At 42.8% G+C, this 21487-nt stretch overlaps 1 protein-coding gene across 4 annotated transcripts in view; it reads left to right on the forward strand.

Annotated features, from left to right (window-relative positions):
- Window positions 1-21487, forward strand: part of FBXO15 (F-box protein 15) — a 205824-nt gene that overhangs the window by 69250 nt on the left and 115087 nt on the right. For all 4 annotated transcript variants that reach the window (XM_040353895.1, XM_040353893.1, XM_040353894.1 and 1 more), the window contains exon 3: window positions 19231-19344. In XM_040353895.1, the coding sequence (XP_040209829.1) occupies window positions 19231-19344 (114 nt within the window). The remainder of the gene's footprint in view (window positions 1-19230; window positions 19345-21487) is intronic.

Raw genomic sequence — 21487 nt, forward strand, 5'->3', positions numbered from 1 at the left:
AATGCAGCTGCAGGTCCTAGTCAGGCACAGCATATTTTTTCCAAAAGCCTGCACGCCAGTGAGGCTGAAAAGAATGCGCCCGTGGCTGGACATCTACCCAAACAGGGAGAAGGCTTGTTTGCTTAGTGAGGGGTTTGATTGATTTAATGGATTTATAATGCGCCAAATACTGGCCCATCAAGGCAGTGTCTAGAGGGTTTGCTCAAGGTTTTCCGCTACCTTCTTTTTCAGGAGACGGGTGTAAATTGGTGAGGATTTTGAAATCTGTAGGCCAGTTTCCCATGGTGGTAAGGGATAAGTTATGTAAAGAATTAAGGGAAGGAAGGATTGTGGGTCCTTTTGTGTACCCCCATTTTTAGTAGTTTTCGAATTTCCCCTTTAGGAGTAGTGCCCAAACGCGAACCTAATGGATTTCGTATTATACACCATCTATCCTTTCCTAAAGGTGATTCATTGAACGATGATATTGATGGGAATCTGTGCTCGGTGTCCTACGCTACTTTCGAAGAAGCAATTGGTAAGATCAGGTTGTTTGGCTCGGGTGCATTGTTGGCAAAGGCTGACATAAAATCAGCGTTTCGGCTCTTGCCAGTTTCCCCAGCAGCCTTTAATTCATTGGGTTTTTATTTTGAAGGACAGTATTTTTTTATATGTCTCCCAATGGGATATTCTCTGTCTTGCTCGTACTTTGAATCATTTTCCACTTTCCTTCCCTGGGTTCTGGGCATTTGGTCTGGATCTGATGGTATAGTGCACTATTTAGATGGTTTTTTATTCGTTGGTCCAGCAGATTCTGGACTTTGTTCAGATTTGTTGGCAGCATTTCAAGCGATGTCTGTCTCTTGATTTTGGTGTCCCTTTGGCTGAAGAAAAGACTTGCTTGCCCAGCACGACTTTGGAATTTTTAGGCATCGAGATAGATACCTGTAGGGTGGAATTTCGGTTGCCAGTGGCGAAGTTGAATAAATTGAAGTGGTTAATCATGTCAGTGTTGCAAAAGAAGATGATGTGTCTGAAGGAGATGCAGTCGCTCTTTGGTGTCCTGGCATTTGCGTGTAGAATCATGCCAGTTGGCAGGATTTTTTCACGCCGGCTTTACTTGGCTATATCTGGTTTGAAATCTCCATTGGATCATGTCAAAATAACTACCCCTATTAAAGAGCATTTGAGAGTTTGGTCCAGTTTTCTTGACTGTTTTATAATGGCAAGTCATTTTTTCAGGCTGAATTTGTTGTAGCACAGGATTTTTATTTGTTCACGGATGCGGCTGACTCTAAAGGCGTTGGTGCCATCTCGAGAACGCATTGGTGCTGTGAAGCCTGGGTGTGTTCTGGAGCTACCAAGAACGTGGTAGTGCTTGAACTGTTTTCAATCTTGGTGGCTTTGGAGTTGTGGGGCCCAGAGTTTGCTAATAGGCATATCTTGGTGGAAACTGATAACAAGGGTGTGTTGTATGCAGTGAACTGTCTCTCGTCTAGTTCTGGGTCTTCAGATGCCTTAAATTCAACATCTGGTTAAAGGCCAAGTATGTTCCGAGGATATTGAATAACATAGCTGATTCTCTATCTCGTTTTCAGGTGGAGTGTTTTCAGCTTTTGCTTCCGGAGGCGGACACAGATGGCACACCGTGCCCGGCCCATCTGTGGGAGATGATCTGAGTGCAGTGACGGATGCTATTAGGGGCTCCTTGGCTCCTAAGACTTGGACAAATTACTCCGCAGCTTGGAGCAGTTGGTTAGCCTTTACTATTACTGAAAGTTTTCAGTTTAATAGGCCTTCCGAGGGCGCTATTTGGGCTTTTTTGTCCAGTTTAATGCGGCGGCGTTTTTCAAGTAGCCATGTGACAAAAATGTTGGCCGGCATTTCATTTTTCTTCTGTTTATTGGGTCTGAAGTCTTGTACTTCTTCTTTTTCTGTGAAACAGGTGCTGAAGGGGTACAAGAGATTGACTTTCGTCACAGATGACAGAAGGCCAATTTCTTTTGACATTCTCAGTGGCCTTTGCAGGGTTACAGACAGTTGTGTGCTTTTTGTTCTTATGAAGCCTTATTATTTTGGACAGCTTTTGCGCTTGCCTTTTTTGGGGCGTTCCGCATCTCGGAATTAGTACCGGCTAATAAGCAGGGTGTTTCCAGGATTCATTTCGATCAGGTGTTGGTGGATCAGTCGGGTGTTCATATTTGGTTATGGCATTCTAAAACGGATCAATATGGTAAGGGTAGATGGGTTCATTTACGGGAGCATGATGATGGATACATGTGCCCAGTGGCCTTAGTAAAAGAGTTCCTGGGGCCCCTTACAAAGTATCAATTTGATGCAGTCCTAAAGAATAGCTTGGATAGTATGTGATTAACTTCAGGTTTTCCTCCTACTCCTTTTGTATAGGCGCAGCCTCGGAGGCGGCCCGGTTGGGATTCCTGGAATCTGATATTAAAGCAATGGGGAGGTGGAAGTCTAAATTTTTTAAGTTATATGTTCGTACTAATTTGTTTAAATTTTAGGTACCCAGCGCACAGTTTGGATTCTGGGGCACTCATTTATTTATTGGGCGCAAAAAAGAGCTGCTCAACTCAACTATTCAACAAATTTATCCCTGCACCCGGATTATTTTTGGTTGTTTTGGAAAGGCATAAGAGGCCTTCAGTGGTTTCAACTGAACTTTCATTTAACCAGGTTATGTCACGAATGGCCGTTGCCATCTATCTCGGTAATTCACTTGGGAGGTAATGATGTGGGGAACGTTAAAACATTTAATTTGCTGTTCATGGTCAAGCGAGATTTGCATCGCTTTAGTACAACTTTCCCAGGTACAACGATAGTATTTTCTGAGGTGGTTCCCTTATCTTTCATGGCTCTCCTCTGCACAGAGGAGGGTCATGGAAAAAATGAGGAAAAGAGTCAATAGGGCTCTTGAAAAATTCATGCCACAGGTGGGGGTCCACTTATCGGAAGTGGGTATTGATATATTTAATTTGGGTTACTTAATTTGGGTTTGCAGAACTTTTTTGAGTAGGCCGTGACGCTTGGGGTGGGTGGGGCTTGATGCTCAAGTCTGGAGTGTGGGGACTGTTATTTATATTTGAAGTTGAGCTACTGCTCAAGTTCTGATAACTGAGCAGGTAGAAATATGTTAATTGAATGTTTATGAAGTTTTGAGTGATAATAAAGATTTATGGAAAAATTATTTGTGAAAAACCAAAAGGTGTCGCGGCCAAGTTTTTGCCAAAATAAATTGTTTAAATTATTTATTTAATTATTTGTATCTGGGAAGTTTGGTCGGGGCAGGTGCAGCCTGCAATCTCAAAGAAAACTGATGCAGTCACCACATCTAATAATTGGTAAGCTGCAAAAAAAACATTTTTGGTTTTGGGTTTAAATTCGTTGTAAAGGTAATTGTTTTTTCACCTTAATGCATCCTATGCATTAAGGTGAAAAAAACATCCGACAGTACCGCCCCCCCCCCCTTCCCCCGAGCCCCTGTTTTACTTACCTGACCCCTCGAAAGTCCCGCGCTCGCCCCCGTCATTCTCCTCGGTTCTCAGCCTGGTCGTTGATTGGCTACACTGGATGGATTGAAAGCAGCGCAGCCATTAGCTGGCGCTGCTGTCAATCAAATCCAATGATGCGGCGCACCGGGGGCGGGGCCAAGTGGTACAGATATGGCCACCGCTGTATCACGGGACCGCGCCCGCAAGAGCTTTCTGCCATCCGAGCTCGCTCGCATAAAGGTGGAAAGCTCTTGCGGGGGGAGGGGGGGGTCGAGACAGCCGCCGAGGACACCAGAAGATCAGGTTCGGGGACACGCTGTGCAAAACAAGCTGCACAGTGGAGGTAAGTATAACCTGATAGTTATTTAAAAAAAAATCTTTACTGATCCTTTAATACCGCTTTAATAGTTCTTTCACTGCAGAGTCTTTTCCAGTAATTTGTTGCATGTATTATTATTATTATTATCATTTTTTTTTTTTATCAGCCTGCAAAACGAATGGATTCCCCCATCCACATAGTTGAGGTTGGTGGGGGAATCCTCCCTAGTGGGCTTTTCTACTCTGAAAGAGGGACTCCTCTGCTGTCAGAATACACTGATCAGCACTACTGCCATTTGGCTGGAGCGCTGATCGACCAAAAGTTTTCCTTTTCTATTCAGGAGGAGTCGATCATTGGAGTCAAAACACCTAGTACAGATTCCAATATATAGGTGGATGCTAGGGAGTCAAACCACTATTTTCTTTAATGTTTTGGGGACTCTGTCAGTGAGATCAATGTATAAATGTTTCCGGCTCTTCTCTGTTTGAAAGTCACATTTTTCCTACTGTATTCGAAGTATTGTAATACACCAGGTATATCACACAAAGGAAACAATACAAAGAGAACATGATACTGTTTAACACAAGTATATGGTACAACAGGCACCTATCAGGAATATTAAATGTTGGGGTTGCATATTCTTTTACTTGTAGATGTTGCCTCTGGTGTTGCTGAGACATCTAAGACAATGTTAGACCAATGAGAACTATCTGAAACTGAAATATTCATTTGGGTAGTTCAGATCCGCAGGCTGTTCTTTTATTGTTTTAATAAATATTGTGCTGGGACTGCACAGCAGAATATTCATTAATACAATGACAGGGCCAGGAGAAAGTGATCAGTCACTTTAGCTTATTATGGGATGTCAAAGAGCAAATTAACTCATGGAACATTTGAACCATTGCTTGTAGTAACCAATCACCTGTGAACTCATGGCAAGATGATGTAATACATGTGATTTTTTTTTTTTTTTTTATAGACAGGGTCATGAAATACTTTGCTGTCAGCACATATCTACATTTTTAAACAAATTTGTTTTCCTAAATGATGGAGCTGAAAGTGACACGTAAGACACATAAGAATACTAACCTGAATTAATAATGTCATTATTATGCAGAGACAAGGGAAGCTTGCAAAAGAATGCTGTATGTGTAAAGCTGGTCACACATATTACATTTGATTCCTCTGCCTGTTTAAAGCAGTAGAAAACGACCAAAAAAAGGAAAAAATTGATCCTCTGCAGATTTTTATTATAAATTGCTACTATGCGCTGCATACAGACTTCACAGATTTACTGTACATGCAAATAGAGCCCTCCAGCACATCACTGTCATTGTTCCCCTGCCACTTCCATCTTCACCCGGTCTTTCTTCTAGGTTTGCGGGCTCCAGTTGCTTGAATGGCTGGGGCCGCGGTGCTGTATGCCCTGAATACAGAGCATCACTTTGCATGTGCAGGTGATGTCATTGGCTATTGCCGATGTCAATATCTCTTTAACGGTGCACTGTAGGCTTACCTATAGATACAAGTATAAATACAGACTTTGCTATCGTTTTAAGGTTCAGGCCCCGTTCACACTTAGTGATTTGGAATCCTCTGTCCAGCACTTTTTGGAAAGAGATTCCAATCTGTCCTCTGTTCAAAATTTGCCCCCAGTCTGGCTAACCTCTTCATGGGAAAATGGGAGGAGGACGTCGTCTACGCCAACCGCAGACCCGAATTGGTCTTATGGGTGAAGTATATTGACGACGTCCTCCTCCTATGGAGGGGATCAAAGGAATCCTTGGATGCCTATATGGAGTTTTTAAACGTCAATGATAGGGGGATCAAATTTAAATATGAGGCTGATCAGAACAGTATCAACTTCTTGGACTTACAGATACGTGTGGAGGTGTGACCTCCACATACTTTACATCCACAGACAGAAATGCCTTTATTCCTCGTGACAGCTGCCATCATCAGGCTTGGCTGGATTCAGTCCCTAGGAGTCAGTACATGCGCTTGAGGCGGAATTGTAGTAAGTTGGACTATGGTGAACAGACACTGATTTCTAGAGAAGGGGTATCTTGCTGAGGACCTGCTTCGACAAGCACAGGAAATAGAAAAAATTGATAGAAGCTTGCTATTGATGGATAAACAGAATACAGTGGAAGTTCAAAGTAAATTTGTGTGGCCCTTTGTTACAGGTTATTCTAGCCAGCATTTTGTGATTAAAAAGCTGATTCGTAAGCATTGGCATCTTATCAAGGAAGATACTATATTAGGTCCCGTACTTCCTGAACAGCCCCAGGTAGTCTTTAGAGGGGTTCCCTCATTGAGAGTCTCTTTGGCCCCTGGAGTATGTGAACCTCCATCTAATAAACATGTTTTTTCAGAATTTAGTGGGGTACCACAAATTTAAGAGATGTGCGGTATGTACGATTAACGCAATTGGTGAGCGGAAAACTCTGAGTTTTACATCCAACAGCACTTCTCAGACATTTAATATTAGATCCTTCATCACCTGCTCTACTACACATGTAGTGTATCTTTGTGTATATACTGTAACCCATGTGGGTTACACTATATCTGGCGTACGATGCGATCCTTTCAAATAAGGGTTAACGAGCATATAGGGAATATAAGGAGGGGTTTCAAAAAATATTCAGTGTCTCGTCATTATAGAGAGGTACATGATAGAGATCCCAGTGGCACCTCTTTTTTGTTGCTATAGATACGTTGAAGCCTCACTGGAGAGGGGGGTCTAAAAGAAGAGCCATTTCGAAACTCGAAATGAGCTGGATTTATCGGGTTAAATGCTTCAAACCTCAGGGCCTGAATGTAGATATAAAGGTTAACGCATTTTTGGACAACTCTTGATGTCACTCCTACCTCTACCAATAATAGTATGATGGAATTTTAAATTATGGAATGATCTGTGAGTAAGCAGTTTTGAATTAGCAACTTCAGGTTTTATTTTGTGACTCGAAACAATAGGATTTATAGTAACATCATTTTGATTTTTGAACTTAATATAACCCTATATTTCTATTAAAGGATGTATATATGTGCCTATCCCCCCTTGTCCTGTGGTTGGTACCCTCATGGGGTCCCATCATCACAGCATAACATTGAGCAGTGGGATACCACATATATGATTTTATATTGTGGTTGCCCTTCCCTTCTCTTCTCTCACCACTAGATGGCTTCATAGGGTTTAAGTCCACGGTATTTTTAACTTTTTAATTAAAATTTTCCAATTTTTAAACATATTTTGTTCATATTTATGTTTGATTAATTTAAATATAAATATTTGGTTTATATCTTCAAATCCATTACCGTATCGAACTATGAATACATAGAACTGCGGTACCTGCTTGTGTGTAATGTATTAACTATTTACATACAGTGATGAAAATAAGTATTTGAACACCCTGCTATTTTGCAAGTTCTCCCACTTGGAAATAATGGAGGGGTCTGAAATTGTTATCGTAGGTGCATGTCCACTGTGAGAGACATAATCAAAAAAAAAAAATCCAGAAATCACAATGTATGATTTTTTTTTAACTATTTATTTGTATGATACAGCTGCAAATAAGTATTTGAACACCTGAGAAAAACAATGTTAATATTTGGTACATTAGCCTTTGTTTGCAGTTACAGAGGTCAAACGTTTCTTGTAGTTTTTCACCAGGTTTGCACACACTGGAGGAGGGATTTTGGCCCACTCCTCCACACAGATCTTCTCTAGATCAGTCAGGTTTCTGGGCTGTCGCTGAGAAACACGGAGTTTGAGCTCCCTCCAAAGATTCTCTATTGGGTTTAGGTCTGGAGACTGGCTAGGCCACGCCAGAACCTTGATATGCTTCTTACAGAGCCACTCCTTGGTTATCCTGGCTGTGTGCTTCGGGTCATTGTCATGTTGGAAGACCCAGCCTCGACCCATCTTCAAAGCTCTAACTGAGGGAAGGAGGTTGTTGCCCAAAATCTCGCAATACATGGCCCCGGTCATCCTCTCCTTAATACAGTACAGTCGCCCTGTCCCATGTGCAGAAAAACACCCCCAAAGCATGATGCTACCACCCCCATGCTTCACAGTAGGGGTGGTGTTCTTGGGATGGTACTCATTCTTCTTCCTCCAAACACGGTTAGTGGAATTATGACCAAAAAGTTCTATTTTGGTCTCATCTGACCACATGACTTTCTCCCATGACTCCTCTGGATCATCCAAATGGTCATTGGCAAACTTAAGACGGGCCTTGACATGTGCTGGTTTAAGCAGGGGAACCTTCCGTGCCATGCATGATTTCAAACCATGACGTCTTAGTGTATTACCAACAGTAACCTTGGAAACGGTGGTCCCAGCTCTTTTCAGGTCATTGACCAGCTCCTCCCGTGTAGTCCTGGGCTGATTTCTCACCTTTCTTGGGATCATTGAGACCCCACGAGGTGAGATTTTGCATGGAGCCCCAGTCCGAGGGAGATTGACAGTCATGTTTAGCTTCTTCCATTTTCTAATGATTGCTCCAACAGTGGACCTTTTTTCACCAAGCTGCTTGGCAATTTCCCCGTAGCCCTTTCCAGCCTTGTGGAGGTGTACGATTTTGTCTCTAGTGTCTTTGGACAGCTCTTTGGTCTTGGCCATGTTAGTAGTTGGATTCTTACTGATTGTATGGGGTGGACAGGTGTCTTTATGCAGCTAATGACCTCAAACAGGTGCATCTAATTTAGGATAATAAATGGAGTGGAGGTGGACATTTTAAAGGCAGACTAACAGGTCTTTGAGGGTCAGAATTCTAGCTGATAGACAGGTGTTCAAATACTTATGTGCAGCTGTATCATAGAAATAAATAGTTAAAAAATCATAAATTGTGATTTCTGGAAAAAAAATTTTTGATTATGTCTCTCACAGTGGACATGCACCTACGATGACAATTTCAGACCCCTCCATGATTTCCAAGTGGGAGAGCTTGCAAAATAGCAGGGTGTTCAAATACTTATTTTCCCCACTGTATATGGTGATAGGCAGTTGGATTTTGTTTAGATATTGATTAACCTTCTGGAGATTGGGGATCGGGGAAGGACGATATAGAGAAAGTTGGACTAAGTCTGGTTCAATACAGGATATTCATATATGTGTCACCATGACTAGTCCACGATATGCTGCTTCCGGTGTCTCCATCCCCCGTTCTTAATGTCCAGAGTAAAATGCGGCTGAATATCATTGGTCGCTGCTACACGAGAGCGAGGCTTGGTTGCTCCTCTGTGTGTATATGATTGGTGAACGTTTAGTGCGTCGCACGTGCCCTTTGATAACGTCGTTTATGACGAAACATGTCAGGGCGGAGTCACGCACTGACGTCTCTGCGTTAACGCAACCCCGGAAGCACGGGTGTACGTTTTGTTTTAGCTTTTTCTGCCGGCAATTTTAAATCTGTGTTTTTTTTCGTGTATTGTGGTATACTTTTTAATAAACCCAGCGGTTACGTTACTTCACTATTTTGAGCGTCCCTTCTTTTTTGCGGTTCCCTATGAGACACTGAGTCCACAAGCAGGTTGCTTTTGGAGGGATAGTCACTTTCCTGAGCCTGGTGAGGATCTGCTGAGAGTGAAGCAACGCATAGTCCCTGGGATTTCTCATCATCTTGACAGGGTGGATGTTCAGGCCTTCTTGACCTCATCTAATAGGGGGTCCAAAAATTCTGGTAAGGGCACTTACCTTTCTTCCTGGTGTGACCGTGAGGAACATTTCTTTCAATCAACTTTCAATTGAATTGGTGGTGGACTTTCCTTTTACTTTATCACAGCCTTTAAACCACTATTGAGAATTGGACATTCTTATTTATTTACTGATTTTTGGACACATTTCCTTTATTTATCAGTTGAAATTTTGTATGGTATATAGTCTTTATCCCCTGGAGGGGCATCAACCTTTATTTAATTTATATACACTCATTTTTTTGCACAATGTTCATGTTGTGTTGATTGTTTAGCGCAAACTAATTTCCCCCTTATTTAACCACTTAAGACCCGGACCAAAATGCAGCTAAAAGACCTTGCCCCTTTTTGCGATTCGGCACTGCGTCGCTTTAACTGACAATTGCGCGGTAGTGCAGCGTGGTTCCCAAACAAAATTGGCGTCCTTTTTTCCCCACAAATAAAGCTTTCTTTTGGTGGTATTTGATCACCTCTGTGTTTGTTTGTTTTTGCGCTATAAACAAAAATAGAAGCGACAATTTTGAAAAAAATTCAATATTTTTTACGTTTTGCTATAATATATATCCCCCAAAAATATATAAAAATATATTTTTTTTACTCCGTTTAGGCAGATACGTATTCTTCTACCTATTTTTGGTAAAAAAAATCGCAATAAGCGTTTATCGGTTGGTTTGCGCAAAATTGATAGCGTTTACAAAATAGGGTATAGTTTTATTGCATTATTATAATTTTTTTTTTTTTACTACTAATGGTGGCGATCAGCGATTTTTTTCATGACTGCGACATTATGGCGGACACTTTGGACAATTTTGACACATTTTTGGGACCATTGTCATTTTCACAGCAAAAAATGCATTTAAATGCATTGTTTATTGTGAAAATGACAGTTGCAGTTTGGGAGTTAACCACAAGGGGGCGCTGATGGGGTTATGTGTTCCCTGAAGTGTGTTTACAACTGTAGGGGGGTGTGGCTGTAGGTGTGACGTCATCGATTGTGTCCCCCTATAAAAGGGATGACACGATCGATGCAGCCGCCACAGTGAAGAACGGGGAAGCCGTGTTTACACACGGCTCTCCTCATTCTTCAGCTCCGGGGACCGATCGCGGGTCTCCAGCGGCGATCGGGTCCGCTGGTCCCGCGGTCCCGGAGCTTCGGACCGGGTCACATGATCGTGCCGCTGGGTACTAGTACAGGACGTACCTGTACGTCAATGTGCCCATCCGTGCCATTCTGCCGTAGTATATGTGCAGGAGGCGGTCCTTAAGTGGTTAAGGGCCTGGCAGTCCACTTTTATTAGGGCAAACGGAAAGTTCACATGCACCTGAGCCACCTGGCTCGCTTGTAGCAGCACAGCTGCTTCTCCTAATAGTCGCTCTGACTTTGTTGTCCAGCTCTCTGGGAGTGGTCTCCAACTGGGAGTATATAATGACCCTGCACACCTGTATACTCGTACAGATTGCAGGCAACTGGTAAAATCTGGACACAGGATTGAAAGTTCCAATCCAAAACTACAGAATCTGGAAAAAGACAAATAGTTTCTCTGCCCAGAAACGATAGTCTGGAACTTGGCATTAAATCTTAAAGGGGTTGTAAAGCTTTGTGTGTTTTCACCTTAATGCATCCTATATTAACCACTTGCCGCCCGCCAATGACAGATTGACGGCGGCAAAGTGGTTGTAGAATCCTGACCGGACGTCATATGACGTCCTCAGGATTCTGAGCCACTGCGCGCCCCCGGGGGCGCGCATCGCGGCGATCGTTGTTGCGGGGTGTCAGTCTGACACCCTGCAACACCGATCTCGGTAAAGAGTCTCTCACGGAGACTCTTTACCACGTGATCAGCCGTGTCGAATCACGGCTGATCATGATGTAAACAGGAAGAGACGTTGACGGCTCTTCCTCACTCGCGTCTGACAGACGCGAGTAGAGGAGAGCCGAACGGCTGCTCTCCTGACAGGGGGGGTTCGCGCTGATTGTTTATCAGCGCAGCCCCCCCTCGGATCGCCACATGGACCACCAGGGAAGCCCACCCTGGACCACCAGGGAAGGGAAGAGCAAAAAAAAAAGGCAAAAAAAAAAAAAAAAGCTGATCAAAAAAAAAAAAGGCTGTAAAAAAAAAAAGCATTAAAAAAAAAATGATGCCAATCAGTGCCCACAAATGGGCACTGACTGGCAACATAGGTTAATCAGTGCCGCCCCAGTGTCCATCAGTGCCACCCTACAGTGTCCATCAGTGCCACCCCACAGTGCCCATCCATGCCCAGTGCCCACCTATCAGTGCCCATCTGTGCCACCCATAAGTAGCCATCAGTGCCACCCATAAGTGCCGCCCATGAGTGCCCATCTGTGCCGCCTATGAGTGCCCAGTGCCGCCTGTGTGCCCATCAGTGCCGCCTATGTGTGCCCATCAGTGCCGCCTATGTGTGCCCATCAGTGCCGCCTATGTGTGCCCATCAGTGCCGCCTATGTGTGCCCATCAGTGCCGCCTATGTGTGCCCATCAGTGCCGCATACAAGCGCCGCCAATCAGTGCCACCTCATCTGTGCCCGTCAGTACTACCTCATTGATGTCCATCAGTGCCATCTCATCGGTGCCCATCAGTGCCGCCATATCAGTGCCCGTAATTGAAAGAGAAAACTTACTTATTTACAAAAAAATTAACAGAAAAAAATAAAAACATATTTTTTTTCAAAATTTTCAGTCTTTTTTTAGTTGTTGCGCAAAAAAAAAAAAATCGCAGAGGTGATCAAATACCACCAAAAGAAAGCTCTATTTGTGGGAAAAAAAGGACGCCAATTTTGTTTGGGTACAGTGTAGCATGACCGCGCAATTGCCATTCAAAGTGCGACAGTGCTGAAAGCTGAAAATTGGCTTGGGCGGGAAGGTGTATACGTGCCCTGTATGGAAGTGGTTAAAACACCTTACACTGAGCCCCGAATCTTCATGGGCACGATCTCTCGAATGGCTGATCGGCTCCACATTGGATAGATTGATAGCAGCGCAGCAATTGGCTCCCGCTGCTGTCAATCAAATTCAGGGGGCGGGGCCGAGTCATACAGTCGGTGGCTATGCACGCCGAGTGTATGAAATGGGAGTGCACCCATAAGGTAACCCCTCGGGAGAGAGCTTCCCAGAGGGGGTTAGCTCTTGCGGGGAGGAGCCAAGACGGCCACCATGGGACCCCAGAAAAAGACATTCGGTGCCACTTTGTGAAAACAAATTGCACAGTGGAGGTAAGTATGACATGTTGTTTAAAAAAAAAAAAGAGCTGTACGCACGGACTGAATATCAGGCAGTTTCTATTGAACCGGCCAACATTTGGTCTGTGTGTACGGAACCTGGGGCATGACCGAAAATTGGCACCTGATCAGCGCTCTCAGCTAATGGCCTGTGTGTTATGGTTTGGGGTCGGGGGGGGGGGGGTAGGCATCTTAGAACAAAATGGTTCAGTAGGGGAGATCGCTGTACTAACAACACATAGTACAGCGGCTCCTCCTGAGCTCTTCGGTGCTTTTTTTTCTGTTCAGCCTCCTGGGTTGAACGAAAAAAAACAAAACAATAGTGTGTACTAGGCTTTAGTGCGAATCCTGTGTCACATTCTTTTATATTCCCACAGTGACACGACCTCTCACTGTCACAGTATATACTGGGATTGAAGTCTCCTGTTAGTTATGGTTATTGAGGGTACATTTCTACCTTCTGTATCTAACTAATACTTTTGATACCCATCCTACAGGAAATGTATCCTGTTTTTAAATTGTGTGATATCTACAATCCTATGTCCTTTCTATCACTGTGTAATGGAAACAATTTTGCTTTATCTTTTCTTTCGGTACAAAAAATATAACAATTGATTAAATATTCAGATCTTTAAATGAAATCATTTGTGGCCGTTTCTCGTTAAGAACACAATTGGATGACCTGTGTTTATTTTCAAACTAAACTGCCTAGTGTTTTGTCTCTTTCTATTGATCAACATTTAAAACTATTCTTGTTTCTGTAAATTGATACCACCGCAGAGAAGACAATCCCTCGTACATCCCATTTTAGTTCTTGCACAACAAGTTGCTTACCATGTCCCTGTTTTCTAGCAGTGACCATCAATCAAAATAACATTTTGATCATCTGAATAACCCTTAAAGCTTTATGACCTGTGTCATGGTGTAAGCAACAGAATGTTGTAGAGATACTACTATATCTTTGTCTACAGATTTGCAATCTGAACAAATTCAAATATATTGCTTTGTTATTTGTTGTATTACCCATTTGTCATTCTTCATGTTCTTTAAGTCTGTATTTGTTTATTACAGGTATTTATATAGTGCATTCAGTTTAGGCAGAACTCTACATACAGTAGATTCACATCAGTCCCTCATCTCTAGAAGCCTAAAAATGAAGGTCCCTATCTCTAGCGCACACACACAGGGGCCAGTTTGGACTTCAGCCAATTAACCCTACCAGCATGTCTTTGGATGCATCATAATACTTACATTTGCTTGAAGCATGCACAGTGTTTAAAAGACCTGTGTATTTATCTAAAATGGGCAGATAAAAAACACAGTGCAGTTACACAAAGATTATGATCCATCTGTGACCGTGACGCTATGCGTAGGGACGGGAAGGCAGTCAGGCTGACGTAGGCTAACAAGCTCACTGCTCATGGAGATAAGTCCATTGTATTTTGTTATGCGAGTACCCTCATTGTTTTATTAATAAAAACTACCTATTGTTAAAAAAAAAAATACTACACTATCCGGAAACCCCCCTTCTTTTATCACTCTTCTGAGAGACAAAGACAAGTACAGACCCACATTGGTTCAGGAATACAAGGGATAAGCAGTCATTACAAGTGTAAACATATATGCGGTTGCCTCATTACCGCAAGGTAAGAGGCCACTTTCACTAGTGTGTGTTTTTGCACGAAGAGGAGATATTTATCCCTCTAGCACCTTCTGTTCTTTGCACATTGGAATGCTAGTTTGCACAGAGAAGAAAATAATTCATTGTATTCTGTTCACAGTTTGAATGTATTTTGCACACTTTGGACAAGATTGTATAGTATAATTGCATCCGGCACAACTTTAGATCTGATTCTATTCTGCACATTTTATTGCATTTTGCACAGGCCATTTGCACTTTGCACAGGAAGTTTTTTTGGTGATTTTGCACATTTGATTTTGCAATTTTGCACAGTTTATTTTTGTACACATTGTATACTAAGCAGATTTATCACAGTGTTATTAGCAATTTATTTATGCACTTTGATACCAGTCATCCTATTTATTATTGTTTATGTTACGATTTGCATACCGTACACATAGAAGTCTTATCACGGTGTTATTAGCATTGTATTCATGCACTCTGCACTTTTGATATCAGCCACTTTATAGTTTACATTATTGATTTATTTCCATTGAATTTACATGTTTACGTCTACCTGTAGCAGCACACTTTTCTATTCTGCTGGAAACAGCGCAGCACCAGCCCCCACTTAATTCTATTCTCTTATGGGTATAGTCTGACCCTTATTTGGTGCTTGCAGCAGTTCCACCCTCTTTCTCTCGCACATGGTAGTGCAGGAATAATGATATATTTTATTAGTGATTGGAAATACTTTATATATGTATCAATGTGTGAAATTCGTCTAATTTTAAATTAAAGTGATTGTATAGTCTCGGTTTTTTTTTCCTCTGAAAATAAACATGTTATATTTATCTGCTCTGTGCAGTTGGTTTTGCACAAAATAGCCCAAATCCTCCTCTTCTCAAGTCCCTCTTTGGCTCTCCTGGCCCCTCCCTCCTGGTGAGTCCCCCCACAGCAAGCGGCTTCCTGTGTCCATCCAGACACGCAGAACCCGGTTCAGCCCCACCCCCTCTCTTTCCTGATTGGCTAACCGACTTTGACAGCAGTGGGTGCCAATGACGCCTCTGCTGTGTCTCTGCCAATCAGTAAGAAAGTCCCGGATGGCAGAGGAACTTGTGGACATTGCTGGAGAGGGATGGGCTCAGGTAAGAGGAGGGGGGGGGGCTTCTGCTGCACACAGGTTTCTTATCTCAATGCATTAAGATCTAAAACCTTCTGACTTTACAACCACTTTAACTAGATTTTCTCTTTAACTTGGGTGAGTTTTACATTTAAAGAGTTCCTTTTCATTTTCAAGGCTGCTTAGTTAATGCGATTTAATATTTGGAGAATCCAAGATTTAGTCTTCATTCATTTACTCAGACGGCTACATTAATGGATTTTGTTAAACTGATTATTTCCATATATTTTATTTGGTTTGACATACGAAAATGTGACCTGTTAGTATGATTTGATTATTAATGAAAGCAGGAAATAGATGATTAAAATTAAAACAATATTGTATTTCTTTTACTGATCATTCTGTTATTTGTCTCACTATTTTTAGGTAATGATGTGGTGTATCTCAAACGAAAGAAATTAGATATATATTTTTTTTTAATTATTACAAGGGGCTAAGGGGAATGGCATCAGTGATGTTGGAATTTAGAAAGTAACCATAAAAAGCAGTTGCCATACAAACATTTTAGAATCTGTATTATTGCCATCATCATGATGAGAACCATGATAGATTGGCAAACTATTCAAAGTAAGTGATAGACTTTCCCTAGGCTATAGACTGTGGTGCCGATCAGTGTTTTCTGACAGCAGGGAGTCTCACCGCTGTTAGAATACAATGACTCAAGGGGAGGTTTTCCCTAGCCACCTCGAAAGTGTGGTTGGGGGAAAAAAGAAAAAAAAAATACTAATCTTTGTACCCATGCCTGATGAGAAAGAACTCTGACATGGCAACTGTGGAGTGGGTCGCTTGCCAGGTAAGTCTGCAATAATGTTCTAATATGCTATGCTATGGATAACAGTTTCTGGGGCAGAGGGATTGATCTAGAAACCACTAGATACTTCTAAGGAGTTTAAGGAGAAATTGGACAAACGTTTTTTTTTTAAAGTTAAGCTCTAGCTTCCTCTTACAATAGAGGACTACAGGCCCCCAAGAGTATCATCAATGAGGAATCAACCGGTATAATTGATACACAGCATTATTGAAATACAAAAATGACCTATGTTAAAATTAAAAGTACACATCCAACATGACAAGGAATTAAAATGACGACGTCATACCGGACAGACAGCAGCTGCAGACACTCGTCATCAGGAAGCGTCCTGATGACATGGTAACGAAACGTACGCCGAGCCGGTACCTGGTTACGCACTCCGGTCCCGCTGGTTCTCTGCAACAAGGAGGTGGAATGCACGCCAGATTCCCCAGCGTGGAGCCATCTCTCCATTATCTACACACCAAACAGCCTCAGTGCCGGGTCACAGGCACCAGCAAGAGTAAGGAGCCACTTGGCACTGTGTTTTATACTAATCTTGTAATAATCAAAATTATACTATGGCGGTTTTCTCTTTTCTTTGTTCCGCTACATGATATTGGAGTCAGGCTGAACTAAAGGATTATGAGCCGCGTATGAAGTCCTTCTATTGTGACACAAAGCTACTATTGACCTCTTTTTAATTAAATAGGTCAACATCATCTGGTAAGATGCCACCCTTTGAGCACAGTTTTGGGTTATTTTTCAGCTGGTGGAGGTGGAGATTTTTCACAGTGAATTTGAAGACATCGTCTGAGCACAAGCACTTTATTTATTTATCTATGGACTTTTGCACTCATATTTTTAATAAATTCACCATCTTTGGTGGTGCTTCTGGAGATTGACAATACTAATTGTTGGTTTTGCTATATACTGATGGACTAGGATTTAGTATATATATTACTACTTCTCGCTATATTTGCAGTGCCCCCTTCATCTATATATTCAACATTTAATTCAGTTTACTGATTTTTTTTTTTGGGGAGCAGCTTATTATATATAGTGTGAAGGACTTTTTGCCTATATGCTTCAGTTTAATTCTCCCTGCTAGTAATGCTGTGTGTGTTAGAGGTAAAAGGTGATTTCATGTGTGACTCATTCCTCTGTGTAACAGACTGTTGAAATGTTAATGTCCCTTCCCCAGCCAGCTCCCTATTTTAAAGGGTAATTGATCTATTGTGTGTGTGAAGAAGACCTGTGTTTACCCTTAAGAAATGTGTCTACAGGGTCGGCTCCAAAGTGTCTGTCTTTAATCTGTATGGGAGCCCCCACTGTGTGAGGGGGGGCGGAGATTGTCATTGTAACAGTTTTGTAACTACATATAAGCTAGGTGTTGTACCATTAAAGTGTTTCTTGTTCCAGCAGTAAGCTTGGCTCATGTGTGGCTTATTGGGCGATCCCAGGAATATTCCTCCTCGTGGAATATTGGGTGATTTTCTTTATGGGAAGAAGGGAATGTTTGACGGGGATATCATTCTACTACCGTCACATATAGTATTTATGATTTATTATTATTCACTATTATAATTTTTCACGATATATCATTTTTTACATTTAGTTGGCGCGAGATCTGTACCTTTCCCAGTGTATTAAGAAACCGATAGCTTGTTTGGCTGGACAGGGCCAAGCCTGTAGGTGGATGCAAGCAGGTTCATCTTCCATGTACCCCTCGTTTCTGCTTCTCCACATTTGCAGTATCTCCCAGGTGTAAGGTGGCTTGGATTGAGTGTGTGCAGAGTCTGGTCTAAAGTTAGACGTCACAGATGTGATGACGTTGCGCTTACATGTTTTGTTCATCACGTAAGCTTCTTCTGAGCTCTTCTAACTTCCTCTTAATTTATTCAGACCCTTCTAGGCTAAATTATTATTTTTTTTTTTTATAGGGGCGCTTTTACTCTCTGTCAATATTGATTATTTTGAATCCTAATGCTGCTAGCATTAGTAAATAGATAAGCACACCCTCCTGTCTGCATGCTGGAGATGAGCGCAGACGAATTCCAGGAAGTAAATGCCACATGAATCATCTGCCCTTTCTCAAGATGGCCATGGCCACATATGCTAGGGGGATGTTTTTCTAAGTTAATTCTCAGTAAAATAAAACATGGAGACATGGATGGATGGGGATGTTTGCTTGAATATTAAGAATGAATTAAAAAGTGCTTTTGGTTTGTGGTGCTCAGATACTATGTAGTTCTTCTTTAAGTTTGCATAGAGCAGGAAAGGGTTAGATCCTCTGTCGAGTTTAAATTCTGTCTGTGTATTGCTGAGAATTTTTTCTATATAGGTTTTTCCCATATAGGATATTTCTCACACGTTCCTGTTCTAAATAGACAGGAGAAAAGTGGAAATCTTCTTTCTGAAGACACAGACTGCAGCAGGAGATCGGAGGATCTGCAGTACAAGAATTACCTTCTGCTTCATTGATTCTGTGAATCTATTTTTGCACCTCTTCTGCTGCTTCTTAAATGGTTATCAGTGTTATTCAGTTATTTTGCCTCCTCATCTGTGGACATGAGGAGGCAAAGCCCTACTGGCAAAGCCCTACTGCCTCCACACACAAAAATCCAACTAAAAAGGGACTAGTCGCGTATTTTGATTTATTTTTTTAATGTAGCTTCTCCTAATGCAGATCGTCCTTAGGAGAATATATTGCAGGTAGAAAATTTGCCATATTTTTTAGCTGTTTTTATTTGATATTTTAGTAAATTTTTGTTACATTTTGTGGTCTCATACTTTTTTTTCCTGAAATTGCTGGTTTAAATAAGCTGATGTGTGTGTTTTTTTTTTGGTTTGTTTTTTTTACAACCAATCTATTGTTTTATTTTTTTGCAGCAATAATGCTTTAAAAGGAGTCTCAACAAAAGTAAATTCTGTTCGAAACAGATATGGGAAGAATTTAAACATATTTACAAAATTATGCAGCAATCATACTTCATACATAGAGAAGTAAGTAGCATTACGAGCAGGTAAAGAAGAAAGTGGTCTTTGTGTTATGTCATTATTGAAACACTGTGGGGTTGATGTTCTGTATTTAGCATTTATTTTTTGAACATCAATGTCTGCTCCGAAAGTCGGCTTTAAAGTCTTTGGCCTCTTTTACACGGGCGGACTGTACAGTACATGTTGCCGAGAATGTGTTTCTAGCACGACAGCATTGCGCTGGTTCTCGGCGACATGGTGCCCACATCTCGCACTCGCTGGAATAGACAAAGCACATTCCAGCGAGCGCGTCATAGAAGCGACGGGAGATCTGACTTGGATTCCTGTCAATTCTAGGTGCGGCATTTGGTATGCATTCCTGAGAGGGAGAATCCACGCCAATTTTTAAATAAAAAACCGACCTGGGTTCCAGCCCCCCCACAGGCACTTAAGTCTTGTATGGGTTGTAAGGAGACCCCCCTATGCCGAAAAACCGACGTAGGGGGGTCCCCCTACAATCTATACCAGACCCGTATCCAAAGCACGCTACCCGGCCGGCCAGGAAGGGAGTGGGGACGAGCGAGCGCCCCCCCCCCTCCTGAGCCGTACCAGGCTGCATGCCCTCAACATGGGGGGGTCGGGTGCTCTAGGGCAGGGGGGCGCACTGCGGGCCCCCCCTTACCCCAGAGCACCCTGTCCCCATGTTGATAAGGACAGGGCCTGTTCCCGACAACCCTGGCCGTTGGTTGTCGGGGTCTGCGGGCGGGGGGGCTTATCGGAATCTGGGAGCCCCCTCAAATAAGGGGGCCCCCAGATACCGGCCCCCCACCCTAAGTGAATGGATATGGGGTACATCGTACCCCTACCCATTCACCTGGAGGCAAAGTGTTAAAGTTAATAAAAACACGACACAGGGTTTTTAAAAGAATTTATTAGTCTGCTCCGGAGGCCCCCCCTGTCTTCTTTAGCTCTTTCACCAGGGGGGGCTTCTTCTTTCGCTCTCCGGGGGTCTTCTGCTCTCCGGGGGGGTCTTCTCCGCTCTCCAGGGGGGTTTCTTCTATCTTCTCCGCTCTCCGGTGTTGACTCGGCGCACCCAGGTTCTTCTCCCGATGTCCGGTGCCTTCTCCTTCAGCGCTGGCCGCCCGCTATCTTCGTGTGTTAGCTCAGTTACTAGCAGGCGACCAGCACGCTCTTCTGTGACGTAATCTTTTTCACTTCTCTTCTTCTCCCGATGTTGACCCGACGCCTCCTCTCGCTGCAATGACGGGTGCGCGGCTTGCATCTGATTTATATAGGCCTCACAAGTCCCATCATGCTCCGGTACCTACCCACGTGGGTAGGTACCACGTGGGTAGGTACCGGAGCATGATGGGACTGTGAGGCCTATATAAATCAGATGGAAGCCGCGCACCCGTCATTGCAGCGAGAGGAGGCTAAAAGCCGCTCGGTTGTTATGCCGGAGGAGCAGGAGGGGACATCCCCCCCCTCCCGCCGCCTCTTCCCGCTCTGACCGGGCCTCCCGTCCCACCGGGAGACCCGATCCTCGATCCGGCACCTCCGGTGTCCAGGCGCAGAGTGAAACAAAGCCGTAAACGGCTTCGTTTCAGTCTCCGCAATGTAAACTCGAAAGCGACGTCATGACGTCACTTCCGGGTTTCTCGGCTGCCAATGGCGCCGGATTTAAAAAAATACACAGTAATTAGAATCGCCTTTTTCGGTGATCTGAATACTTTGAAGTGCAAAGGAGGGATCGGGGGTCTTTTAGACCCCCCATCCCTCCATAAAGAGTACCTGTCACCACCTATTACTGTCACAAGGGATGTTTACATTCCTTGTGACAGAAATAAAAGTGATCAAAATGTATAAAAAACAACACAATTTTAAAATTATAAAAATAAGATTTTTTTTTTTAAAGCGCTTCCCTCTCCACGAGCTTGCACAACAAAAAAACACATACGGAAGTCGCGCCCGCATATGAAAACGGTGTTCAAATCACACATGTGAGGTATCGCCGTGATCGTCGGAGCGAGAGCAATAATTTTAGCACTAGACCTCCTCTGTAACTCTAACCTGGTAACCGTAAAAAAAAGTTTAAAGCGTTGCCTATGGAGATTTTTAGGTACCGTAGTTTGTCGCCACTCCACGAGTGCGTGCAATTATAAAGCATGAC

Source organism: Rana temporaria, chromosome 5 (assembly GCF_905171775.1).
Source record: "Rana temporaria chromosome 5, aRanTem1.1, whole genome shotgun sequence".
Classification (NCBI taxonomy): Eukaryota; Metazoa; Chordata; class Amphibia; order Anura; family Ranidae; genus Rana; species Rana temporaria.